We start from the raw sequence: 13,310 nt of genomic DNA, 5'->3' as shown, positions 1-13,310 counted from the left end.
ATCTTCTCTTCTATTCTTTCATCCAGTATCATCGTATCTCTTGTCTGTAACCTCGCCGCGCTCGCCAATTTTAATCCTTCTCTTTTTCTCCCCTTCTCCTCCTTCTCTTTCCCTCTCTTATTTTCCTTCGCATGATATATTTTCTTCTATCGATTCTACGGCGAACAATCGTTTCTTTTTTTCAATGCCCCTTAAGCATTTAATTGGCTCTCGACTTCGAGCCATCGTTATTTCGCTCAAAAAACACCGAACAATTCTTTATTCGAAGTTAAAAAGGAGATTGACTTCTTTCCCTTTTCCCTTTCAAAAAAATTCGCTTGTATTTACAAGCATCCGTGAGATTTGAAGAAAACCATTTGGAGGAAAAAGATAATCGAATCTTATTCTACAACGAAATATTTGTATTCTCTATCGGATGAAGTCTCTAACAATATGAAACTTAGCAGTAAAGAAGAGTTTTTCTCAAGCTCGATTATATTACATCCCTTTGTAGAAAATAAAATAAGTTTGAATTTTAATACCGTCTTATACTGAAAGTAGCAAACAGTTTCGTTCATATATTTCGCTCTCTTACGAGGACGATGACCATACTCGAAACTATCAAGGTATATTTAAGTTCGCCGCGTGTATTCGGAGGATGAAAGAGGAATGGTACGGGTACGACGATATGGACCCGGTTGCGGAGAAAAGCTAAGAGCCAGGAGTTTGCGCGAACAGATCAATACGCTTGCCCCCTGCACGTGGATTTGCCACTCTCCCTCCCTCGCTCTCTTCCACACAAGCGTATACAATACATACATGGAATAGTACACTATCATCCTTCGTTCGACCCCTCGGACTTCTTATCCTCTTCTTTCTCCCTAAATTCACCCTCATCCTTTTCTCAATCATTCTATCTCTCTCTCTCTTTCTCTCTCTCCCCCTCCCTCCCTTTCTCTTTTTCTCTGTTTCTCTCTTTCTATTTCTCTTTTATTTTGTCTTTCGGTGATGCCGTACAGACAACTTGCTTCTCATTCATCTCGAATTGTTCCGCATCTTCCCATCTTTAATTATTTTTCTTTTTTCAGCATGTTTCGATCGTATTTCACAATGGACCCAACTATCGTCATCGTCATCGTCATCATCATCGTCATCATCTCGCTCTCTATATTTCCCTCTTTCTACTTATCTCTTCCGCCTATCATCTCTCTCCCACTCTATGAACGCTACTCTCCCTCTCTCCAGCCCTCTCTCTCTCTCTCTCTCTCTCTCTCTCTCTCTCTCTCTCTCTGTCTGTATGTCTCTCTCTCTCTTACTCTCTTTACCGATCGTTCCTTCCCTTTCTACCATCATCTCTCCGTTCTGCTACCCCTTGGCGAGGTGGCGGTCCAGAGCGCAGAGCGCGTCAGCCGTGCGGGATGCTGAATCCGAAGGAGATTCAGTTGTACGCCTGGCTGCTCTGCCACTGTGCACTCTGTGCGCGTTTCATACCGTTCTTCTTTCTCTAAGTTGAAAACTATCAAACCTTAGACGACATATTTTTTTTCCTTTTCTTTATCATCTCTCTCTTTCTCTCTCTCTCTCTCTCTTTTTCTTTCTTTCTCTCTCTCTCTCTTTCTCTCTCTCTCCCTCTCTCTCCTTCTCTCCCTCTCTCTATCCATCTATCGTTTCATTTCCCCATCTTTTATTTTCTTTTTTCCTTCTTTCCTTCTTTTCCTTTCTCTTTTTCTCACCCCCATTCCCAATTTCCTTTTGCTACGATTCCCGTTTTCTCATCTCGTTGCATCGCGTTCTCTTCCGGGGTTCATCTCGCCGACGGATCGAACGAGTAATGGACTTTTTCTGAAAGAAAGGCGTGTACCGAACATCCACGGTAAGTTTTTATCGTTTCAGATATTAATTATTTCACGAAAAATAAATTGCTCGAAGGAATGTGGGTGTGCCAATGGACCTTGTCGCGAAGAGATCGCCAAGTTCGCGAGACTGTCAACAAGATGGTCCTCCTTCGAGATAATCCAATGTCCTTCAATCTACGATCTAATTTTTTTTTTATCGTTGTACCAGTATTTTCGTTTCAATTGAAACGTCATTACTGTGTCAGAATATGAAATGACAAAAAGTATCAATTTTATCAAGATTAAGAAAGTAGACCTTGGTGTGACATTAAAAACGTATCTTCGTTCGTATTCCGCTTAAATGTAATCATTACACTTTAACTTAAGTGTAATCATCTAGTAAAGAGCACTTAGCTTATCACAAATGTAGATATTATTCAAATGAACGATCTATTTGATTTTACTCCTTTTGTACTTTGCATCTTAGACCTAATCCGCGAAGAGATAACATTACACCTAATGTCGTAGTCTTAGGAATAATAATACGCTCAAACAACTCGAGTAGTTTCTTTTATTAAAAGATACGATCGCATTGTTAATTCGTTAAAAAAAAAAAAAAAACTATAAGATCTATAAATCCCCTTTTTATTTATCATACCCTTTTCGATCGAACAAACAAATAGCCAATTGAGGATATTCTACTTTGAGAATGTTAAACATGTTAGGATATATATATATATATTTTTTGTTGTTGTATGTTTAGCAACGGTCAGTATATAATTTGTCCTTTTGGTATTTATCAGAAAGGTCAAATAATTTATACCCTTTTTCATATCGGTTTCACCCTTTCACCTATACGCATCCACATAAGTTATTTAAAACTTAATTAAGATATTATGATTATATATTCGAAAATTCAAAATTGAGTTGAACGATTAGTAAATTCAAATTTATTATAATATTTTGTTTTTAGATCGAAATACTTCCTTATTTATATTCTCGGGTAACTAATATAAGATATTCGATATTGTTTATCGCCAAGGATGTCGAGCAAAGTATTGGATAACTAATCAGTGCAACTCGATCAAAGTTCGAACATGCTGCTGTTATTTATCAAAGAGCACGGATAACTGAGGATGTTCGTTCGCCTGGAAAGTGGAAATAAATAGCTTCGCCTGATTGACGAAAGGGCAAAATGATGAATGTAAAAAAAGAGGCAGTATCGGTGTCGGTTGGGATCAAAAAGAGGGAGAGAGTAAAGGTCTACGAATGAAACGAGTAAAAGGATTCCCATCAAGGAGTAATAAAACATAAAGGAAATAGAAGGATACAGATGGAGCCGTCATTTAGATCGAAAGGACAAAGTGAACAAACATTAAATAGATTCGTACATAGTTCAATATTTGCACAGCCTCGCATTTCGTATTTCCCGCTTAAATATCGTATAAGGGTCTCGCGAATTGCCCTCGTTCGCATCGTACTCGCAAACTCTATCCAGAGATATGTACAATGTACATAATGTACACGTATACATATATGTGTGTACGTATATCTATCCATGTACACCAAGCCAGCATCACACTGGCGTTGCATCTCGAGTGCCTGAAAAAGCCGTTTCGAACGAATTAATAATGCGGACGAAGAGGAGCTCTTTCGTTCCTTCTCTCTCTCTCTCTCTCTCTCTCTCTCTCTCTCTCTCTCTCTCTTTCTTTCTCTCTCTCTTGCTGTTGAAACGAACCGGCTGAACTTTATGCGAGTTCGTGGACCGCATAGGTCATGACCTGACGACCCATCCCGGACCGACATCTAGGCCATTCTTGAATTTTAATCCGTGCCGCAATTGCCACCGAGCTCGATTAGCCCCGGCATCGCAGAAAAGCGATAGAGGTGTACCGAGCTTTAACATCGTCCACATCCACACGTCGGCCCACTTGAGCCCACCTCTTTCTCTCTCACTCTCTCTTTCTCGCCCCCTTTCTCTCTCTCTCTCTCTCTCTCTCTCTTCTCCTCATCTCCTTCGACACGACAATATTATTTTCACCCTTCGGCTTAGAGCCCATTGAAATTTTACTTGGCCTCCTCTTTGATATGGATACTGGTACGAGAAAAAGTCAAACAAAGCATTCACAAACAACATCAAATCAAAATATTCACACATTCTTTTTCCCCCTAAATAAATTGAGTTCTCTTCTAAAATCGAGGAAAAATATCGCAGAAAAAAAAGGAAAAGAAAAGAAAACAAAAAGAAAAGAAAACAAAAAGATGCGTGTCTCGAATTTTATGCGAATATATTTGAGCTGTTCCATGGCCTAAAGGAATCTATTTTCATAACAACGAATGTGATATAAGACGAATGTTTATCTTTCATTTAACATGATCCCTAGGATAGGTGCGAATACTACTGAGCTGAAGTGCCATGATGATCCCGTTTAAATCCCATATAAGTTTGTACCTATTATATTCGTACACTTTTCAATTCGATGGTACGACGGATATGTCTATGTATGCATGTATGTATGTACTTCTCATTTACTCAAATCCCATATGCGATAATACGACGAAACTCTCTGACTCTCGGCCGAGAAGCTTAAATGCGTACTAGCTATAACGGAGATGATGGGATTAATTATATATGAACGGATAGGAAGGATCAATGCGAACTATGTAAGCTAGAATATAATGTCTTCCTATTCGTGCGATATTGGTAATAGTATCACGTTTCTCCTCTACTTTCGAATAATTTCACGGTTACCAATTATTGACATTGATAATTCAAATGAAAAGTTTAACACTCGAAACAAGAAAAGAAAAAAGAAAAAGAATATTTACCTTCGTCCGAATGAATACATCGCTTGACATTAATTAACTATTAATTAATTAATTAATAAGTGTGTAGATCAAAGCGGAACAAAATAATACGTTAAGAGTTGATTCTCTAGTGAACGTAAATATATCACGAGCCAGACCGATGGCAAACATGACGAGCGAATTTTTTATGGAGTACACACTTAATGAAGACAAACAGATTTTTCTCTTTCCCTCTCTCTCCTTCTCTCTGTCTTTCTCCTTCTCTCTATCATGAAAAATAAACTTTTGAACACGTACAACGAGAATCATTTTTTTTTTCTTTTCCTTCTTTCTGATTACAGGCTACCGTCACGTTGGGGGGGAGGGTGTGGAGAGAACAGGACACGAGGATGGGTGTCTATGTGATTGGGATAGTCGGCGTTATCGTGTTTTACGTGGCTGTACTCGGCGTTGGTATTTGGGCTGCGTTTGTAAAGAGAAAGAAAAGTCAACAGCAGCATGGCCAAAACGACATGATATTGGCGAATCGTCGATTAGGACCATTGCTTGGTGTCTTCACGCTCGTAGGTAGGTATGACGAGTGATTGGATAACCTGCTCTTTGAACTGTGATCCTGAGATAGAAGCTCGGAATTGTCAACCGAATTTAATGCATATGTATATTCCTGCCTGATGAACGTACATATATATATATATATATATATATATATATATATACATACATATATATAAACGCGGGTATGTGTGTATATATAAGAAAGGATTTAGGTAATATACAAACATGCATATACTTGGGGAATAGGAAAGCTTCGACTAAATTGGAAAACGATACCAGACGACAACCGTTCGACTCTTGGGAATCGGCTGACGAAGACATGTTCGCTTATCACCCGTGAATTCTTTCTTTTATTTCCGTTCTAAAACGGGACGGAAATGCAAGAGAAATTGACGGGCGTCATCGGAAAACTTTGCTTTCTCTAGCGAATTCGTTGTCACCCAGTTGGCCTACTTAAAAACGTGCGTTATTATTCGCTTTAACTACCACGTACGGTTTTATTCAGTTCACTTTACCAGCTTCCATTCTCTCCACTGGTATCCTCTTGTTCCTCTCCCTCTCTCTTTCTCTTTCTCTCTCCATAGTTTTCCTTCTAGTTTCTCTTCCTCTTTTATTTCTCCTGCCCTTTCACGATGAAAATCATTTTGCGGCTTTTCCATCCCTCCATTACGGTAATGAACAGCCCCGGGAGACGCAGAGAAACGCAGTAGCAAGTACGCTCTACGCTCGCGTATTCCCTTTATCTATCCGCTTCTCTCGTTGTTGAATGATGGGTAGACCAAGAAACGCGTTTGGTTGCGGTGTCCGTTACACCGTTTATTCACGGCACGGTGTTCGCGGCCTCGTATTCATTGAGTATTCAATGCACTGAAAGAAGAGTTCGGTACGTTACAACCAAAGGGAGCACGTTTAAAATTTCCTACAGTATATTAAACAAAAATGTCATCTTTCTCTTTGTTTTTTTTCTCTTCCTTAACCTCCCCTCCCCTTCCTCCTTTAGTCTTCATAATTGAAGATTCTAAAAAATTTCATATTTTCTTCAAGCGTCTAATTCATCTTTATACGGGAATTTTGTTTTAAAACTTTTTCAACTCCAGGATCATTTCATGAATTAATTATCATCTTTCTTTTCTATCTAGCCACGTGGGTAGGTGGTGCATACGTGAACGGAACTGCTGAAGTCATGTACACGAAGGGTTTACTTTGGTGTCAGCCACCGATTGGTTACAGTCTGAGTCTTCTCTTTGGTAAGTTCTCGAATATCGGTGAATAACATTTTATCGACGTATAACGATCGCATGTATTCAAGTGACAACTTCACAGGCGCTATACTATTTGTGAGACCAATGAGGAAAGCCGAGTACGTGACGATGTTGGATCCTTTTCAAGAACGATATGGTGCCGGAGTTGGTGGACTACTCTTCATTCCGGCACTATTTGGTGATTTGTTCTGGTGCGGAACGGTATTGAAGGCTTTAGGAAGTTCGTTGGTCGTCATTGCTGACGTTGATCCACACTTGAGCATTTGTGCATCGGCATTGTTAGCAGCCATGTTAGTACAGAAGAGTATGTTGCAAGGCATGCATAGTCGAATGTAGACGATTTGGATGGATAAATTTTAACTGCCTGTTCGAATTAGAAAGACACCTTTTATTTTATTTTATTTTTTTTTTGCAGATACACCGTTTTCGGCGGACTCTATTCCGTAGCATGTACAGACGCTCTTCAATTGATCTGCATAGTTCTAGGACTGGCTATCACAGCACCGTTTTCTATCTTCCATCCAGCTACATCGTTTGAAAAGAATTTATCGTCCAGGGAGTGGCTCGGCGAAATTAAAAACGAGGATCTAGCGACGTGGATCGATGGCATGCTTTTACTCGTATTCGGTGGAATACCGTGGCAGGTAACCGATCGTGAATACGTATCAGATTATGTAGTTTCAAAAGATCACAGATATACACATTGTTCAGGGATACTTTCAACGAATATTGAGCTTTCGAAGCACGACCGTTGCAACAACACTATCGGTAGCCTCAATGTTCTTCTGTATAATGCTCGCTGTACCTTGCGCTTTGATCGGTGTTGTGGCACGAGCAACGGACTGGACGATGATCGAGGGTCCGAACAAGACTCTGTCTTTCGATGCTAATGCTGCATTACCTCTTGTGTTGAGGTACTTGACTCCACCATGGGTTTCTTTCATAGGTGAGAATCAATATCGTATTAATGAACAAATATTTCTCGCTCGGATATTGATTATAACTTGAGGGCAGGTCTTGGAGCGATCTCAGCCGCAATAATGTCTTCGGCAGACTCCAGCATACTCGCTAGCAGTACTATGTTTTCAAGGAATATTTATAGACTCACACTTAGGCCAAAGGTAAGCACATTTCGATCGGAACAAATGTACACTGACCTCATCTATTTTTTTCTTACATCATAGGCATCCGAAAGAGAATTAAATTGGATATTACGCATTTCGGTGTTAATGGTCTCCGTTCTCTCGACTATTTTCGCCCTGAAAGTGGACAGCATTTATTATCTTTCGTAAGTAATAAACGAACGTTGGAATATCTCTGGTATTCACGTTTTGCTATGAATATTCAACCTTACAGGTATCTCTCATCCGATCTTGTGTACGTCGTACTCTTCCCTCAGTTATTGGCGATCATCTATTGGCCTTCGTTGGTCGATACTTATGGATGCCTCGCGGGATACTTTGTTGCTGTGGTACTACGTGTCGGTGGTGAGTATCGTAGTCATTCGAGTGTACGCTCACGCTAGGTACATCGTTAATTGCAAGTGCAAATGACCAGTATCTCACACGCGCTTGAATCCTTTAGGAGGAGAAGAGGGTTTGGGTATACCGGCACTGATCGAGTACCCATTTTACGACAAAGTGACCAGAACCCAGAGATTTCCCTTCCGGACAGCCGCGATGTTGTCGGCTCTCTTCGTGCAGATCATCGCTAGCTTCTTCACGCGAAATCTTCTTGGAAAGGGATATTTCCCTCGTTGTTGCGACGTCCTTAGCGTTTACTCGCCTGGAAAGACGAAAGACCAATCAGGGGTGATACAGAGTAACTCGGGCGCAGCTCTAATGGATTCCTCTTCAGTAAACGTACGAACAAGATTATTTTCTAACATCTTAACGATAGATGTCATTCGTCTAATTCCAACGATGATATTTATGTTTTTAGAAATCTTTGTCGGGTATAGATGCATGCGATGGTGTCAGTGGTTGCAATTATGAACCCGACAGGTCTGGAGCTCTCAGTTTGAACGAGGATCCACGTTCTGAGCAACGTTGTTCCGAAAATAATATTGCTGTCAGTGATTTCACAAACAATGAAACGATAAGGGGAAACACCGTTGCATCTGTCATACAAAGAACCAATCAGACTAGTCAAAGTTTTCACGGCATTCCAAGAAATTCAACCCAACCAATCTCATTGACTGGTAGGCACGTACAAACGGCAACTAATCAATACGTCCCAATACCGATCAACGAGGCCAGTGCAACTTGTAGAGGTCAGATTCTTGGAGTGCGCAATCTTCGAGATTCATTAGGTCAAGTGCTTTTACCAGTCGACAACAATATTTCTTCGTCTGGTGGTAATGACGTTGGAAATATCAATGCGATTCCTTCGAATACGACAATACCAGCATCCATGTCAATTATCTCACCTTATAACAAAATCTGCAATGAGAACACAACGACGAACGATAAATTATCGCGAGACTGTGAGAGAACTATCGATAGAAATCCGGTGGAATTTAATTTAAACGCTCAGGACAGCATGCTTACAAATGTTTGTGGTAAGAAAAACGTTAAGGGTGTTAAGTTGGTCGGTATGGATGGTGGAACTTTGAGAAGACCGTCGTTACAAGTAAGACATCCATTGTTTTTACATCTCGTTGCTCGCTTAGTATTATACAATAACGTCATAACTAATTAATTATTAATGGTACAGGGTACATTTTCTCCAACACCATCCGTGGAACTAGTCCACATTCTGGATAGACGACAAAGTAGTGGATCTTATGGTCCAGGGTCTTTATCCCCAGTTCCAATGGGCATAGAAGCTTGTAAGACTCACGGTACTGCACCCGAAGGACACAGCGGGAACGAACATTGCAGAATAAAAAGAGGCATCGTCAGGCATCACAGGTAGTTAAAAGCGTTCGAATCGAGATCACCGTTTGACTTTTTGTTCTTTTTGTGACGTGACAATAAAGAGATTTATTTTATGTTTTACAATAAATTATGTTTGGGATTATGTTGAAGCACGTTTTTCCCTGATCCAACAACTTACAAACATTGGAATCATCAAGTTATACCAGAGGACATGAAATATTTTTTGTTCACTTTATCTCCTTGTTTTTTCCTTTTAAATCACATGGTTCTCTCTTTCATGTTACCCTAACACATTTTTCGTAGCTTTAACGACACCGGAGACCGAGCTCTTACAACATTGGCCAGACAACCGACTTATCCTTCGATGCCATTACGAGCGGAGGACTGTCGTATGACTTTAGTGAAGAAGGACAAAAGAACGGGTACGATTGCTCGTCATTCCTCCGTGACGAATGAAAAGGAACTCGGTGGATGTACGACCACCGGTGTCGTCATCTGCAGCCCAAGTTACAGTATGTACGGTTCAGCCGTTAAGAACTCCAATTACTTTGTGACCGACGACGAAGCGGTCAGCAGATTTTAGAAGATAGGACGTCGAAGAGGGAAACTGAAGAGACTAAGAATCGATGACAATCGTAGCTATCTTCTCATAGATGATAGGTCAGCTCCTTCGTAGCTCTATATCTCGGTCCCAATTTTTCATTATTGATTTGTTCAGAAAATTTCTATGAAAATGTCATATCTATCCTTCTTTTTTTATATACATAGGTACACCCTATACACACACTGTTTGTTCCATTGTTCATTAGGTCTACGTAGGTTATAGATGGAACAGATAGCTCGGCGTTTATAATATGAATGACGAAGCTGACGACGAACATTTTTTTCTAAACGACATCAAGCGCACACGCAAAGGCAGGGTGGCTTGCGCCAGACAGCAGAGAATACGTGACATAAGCATTTCTATCTGACAAATACGTATATATAACGAGTAGTTCTAGGATATAGATAGAAGTTTCATCATCCTTGTGTTTCATCATCGACGTATAAAAACTGACAAAGACAATCTGACAATTAGAAAGATACTTATTATTCTAGATATTCATACAAGGAAATGCTTGTGTTCGTACCACTTGCTAGCGTGCAATAATTGTTACACATTTGTACATAACAATTTAATATTTATAATAATCACGAAAATGTCTACTTTCGCGTGCTCGATCTTAAAGCCCATATTCGTCCAATTTATAATTATGCGATGTTATTTCAAAGATGAAAACACGTGCTTGCGAAAGGAGAGATGATCGTGACAGATTGATTAAAAACTTTCTTATATAACTTATATACATTTCAAACGTTTAAAGTATCACTTGAGTCAAGTAGTTCAAATCGAAACTAGTCAGACCCTGTCCATTAATCACCACTATATACCTCTTAACTTATACATATATTACCTTTAAGATATTAATAGGACTGGAGTTTCGATGTCCTTTAGTTCTCGATATCCATCCTATGACATTCAGACTGAAACAAATGAATTTTATACAAAAAGAAAAAAGGAAAAGAAGAGAATTGAATGAGGAGGAAAAGCGAATATGGGCGTAACTTCTCTTTAGCAAAAAATCCTTTTAGATACATACATAAAATACTTCATTTGTAGGGAATAGAGAGACTATTTCTTCTCTCTTTTTTTTGTGTCCAATCTCATCTGTATATAATATTTAATTAGTATTTCATAATTCACACCTACCACATATATACATAATACGATCTTCACATACGTTTTTGCGGAAATTAGATATAACTTAAGCAATAGATTATTAATCAATAAGAGTAGGCTATCGAGTAATTACATACATATATATTATAGGAATGGCGTACTTACGCAATCTTAAAGTTTTCACTCGAATTAAAGATATAAGAGTTGATAAGCATAGTCATGAAGATGGGTAGAGTAAGCTTCGTTTTTTGAAAGATCATTTCTAGGTAATTATATTGAAAAGATAAGTAGATTGTTCTGCGGAAAAAAAAAAAGGAAAAACAAAACATAACGTTGCGAAACGTTTTTCGTTCATTCGTTCGTTTGTTAACATTTAAAAGGAAGAGATTTTAAACAATATACATCAAATCGCTAATTACTTTATCGTCTTTTTTTGAGGAAGAGATTATTTCTTTTTTTTAATCTTCATTAGTGAAGATTACGCCGCTTGTAAAAGAACGTCCAGTAAATTCGGTGCAAATTTATGATACTCTGACAACAAAAAATACGATATTTTTCCACCGATAAATCGTAAGGTCTGTAGGATTAATATTGTACAAGTAGATAGGAACGCGGATGTCCACGATAAATCGGTGTGATTATAGCGTGGAAGTTAGATCGTCCTTTTATCGTACGATTGTCGCGAATGTAAATGAAAAAAAATTAAATATGTAGTATTTCGAAATACGTACGTAGAGTAAACGCTCCGATCCATTTGTGAAATGAGATATATTTCCTTTTAATTTGTTTATTTCCTTCGATTTCTTTTTTTATATTTATTTTTTTTCTATTAATTGTCGATGATAGTATCGATTGTTATTATTATTTACAGAATGCACATTATACTACCTCTACCACATGATTCGTACTTAATTCGAAATAAGGGAAGTACATACACGTATACACATGATCCTTTTATTTTCTTGTTTTTATCTTTATGATAACCTTATTAATACTTATATATATAACAATAATGATATTTTTGTTGCTTTTTTATGGATATAAACGAACTCATTTCATTACTTTTTTTCGTTAAAAAGTGATTGGAGCTGAGAGTTTTCTGTACTTTTATAGACAACCAGGTTCGTATCCATACTTATTGAATTAAAAGGGTGATCCTCGCCTCTCGTACATATATATATATATATAACAATTTTTAGTAAAGTAATAATACGCGGAAAAAAAATCGTAATTAAGGTAGTAATTATTAATTAATAATACCAATATGTAAGGAATGGGTAAGAACCTGAAGAAGATAACATCAACAATAATAAGAAAAACAAAAATAAAATAGTATTACGTTGATTTTGTTCTGTCGGACGTCGAGAAACCTATATCAGTATTATTCGATCGTAGAGAAGGATTCGTGAGTTAGAAATCGAATTCTGAATCCTTGTGAGAGACACCTCTTGTCTTTCATAGAATTACTTAATTCGTTAGAATAATACAATTAGCACACGTAGTACGGCGATCGTGTTGGCAAAAATACATAATATGTTTTCGCTTTAAATCAAAATAACGAAACGATACTGCCTTTTCTGTGGAAAAAAAAAAAGAAGAAAAGAAAAGAAAAATTCAAAACAGAAAATTTTTTCTTTTTCTTTTTGTATGTACGATATTGTATGTACGAATATGGAGTGGCCGAGAACAGTAAGCAATCTTAACATTGTCCTAACGTAGATATACATATACATATACATACATATATGGTAGTATATCTAAATTCATTTATTCTATATCTATTTCCCCGAAACGACGAAATATATATATATATATATATATATATATATATATATATATATATAAAACAGCAGAAAGAAAAAGAAAGCTAAAGAGAAATGTTTTTTTATATTTAGAATCATACGTACATAAATATATATGTACGTGTAATAACGACTGAGACTGCGTCCTCCCCTATTTCTCGACTATCAAATTCTAATGAAAAAAGAAATATTCCCGTCTTTTATAAAAAAAAAAAAAGAAGAAAAACTTTCTATACAAGCTTAAAATGAATTACTTGGTCTAGGATTACCAATTATTTTTCTACTTTTATCTATGACGCAATATAAAAGAACGCATACAGATATAAAAAGTACAATACACGATATATAAGTACACGTTAATGGAGATGGAAAAAAAATAAAATTAGTAGTTAAATATTATAATTAATAACATATAAGTATTATATACATACATACATACATACATACATACATACATACATACATACATA

At 37.6% G+C, this 13,310-nt stretch overlaps 1 protein-coding gene across 1 annotated transcript; it reads left to right on the top strand.

Moving 5' to 3' along the window:
• Nucleotides 1–1,587: 1,587 nt before the first annotated feature.
• Nucleotides 1,588–10,322, top strand: LOC122627321 (high affinity choline transporter 1-like). The gene is made up of 13 exons (XM_043808399.1): nucleotides 1,588–1,852; nucleotides 4,964–5,189; nucleotides 6,317–6,424; nucleotides 6,501–6,729; nucleotides 6,855–7,083; nucleotides 7,151–7,385; nucleotides 7,454–7,560; nucleotides 7,624–7,727; nucleotides 7,796–7,926; nucleotides 8,024–8,301; nucleotides 8,381–9,070; nucleotides 9,155–9,351; nucleotides 9,622–10,322. Exons 2-13 carry the CDS (start codon nucleotides 5,012–5,014, stop codon nucleotides 9,899–9,901), a joined length of 2,766 nt encoding a protein of 921 aa, XP_043664334.1. The 5' UTR covers nucleotides 1,588–1,852; nucleotides 4,964–5,011; the 3' UTR covers nucleotides 9,902–10,322.
• Nucleotides 10,323–13,310: the final 2,988 nt, after the last annotated feature.

This window comes from Vespula pensylvanica, chromosome 1 (genome assembly GCF_014466175.1).
Source record: "Vespula pensylvanica isolate Volc-1 chromosome 1, ASM1446617v1, whole genome shotgun sequence".
Taxonomy (NCBI): Eukaryota; Metazoa; Arthropoda; class Insecta; order Hymenoptera; family Vespidae; genus Vespula; species Vespula pensylvanica.
This window is presented reverse-complemented; position numbering and strand designations above follow the sequence as displayed.

Coding starts and splice junctions, on each gene's coding strand:
- LOC122627321 (XM_043808399.1), top strand. CDS start 5,012: ATGGGTGTCTATGTGATTGGGATAGTCGGCGTTATCGTGTTTTACGTG. Junction 7,084..7,150: donor TCGGTGGAATACCGTGGCAG/GTAACCGATCGT, acceptor CACATTGTTCAG/GGATACTTTCAACGAATATT. Junction 7,386..7,453: donor ACCATGGGTTTCTTTCATAG/GTGAGAATCAAT, acceptor ACTTGAGGGCAG/GTCTTGGAGCGATCTCAGCC.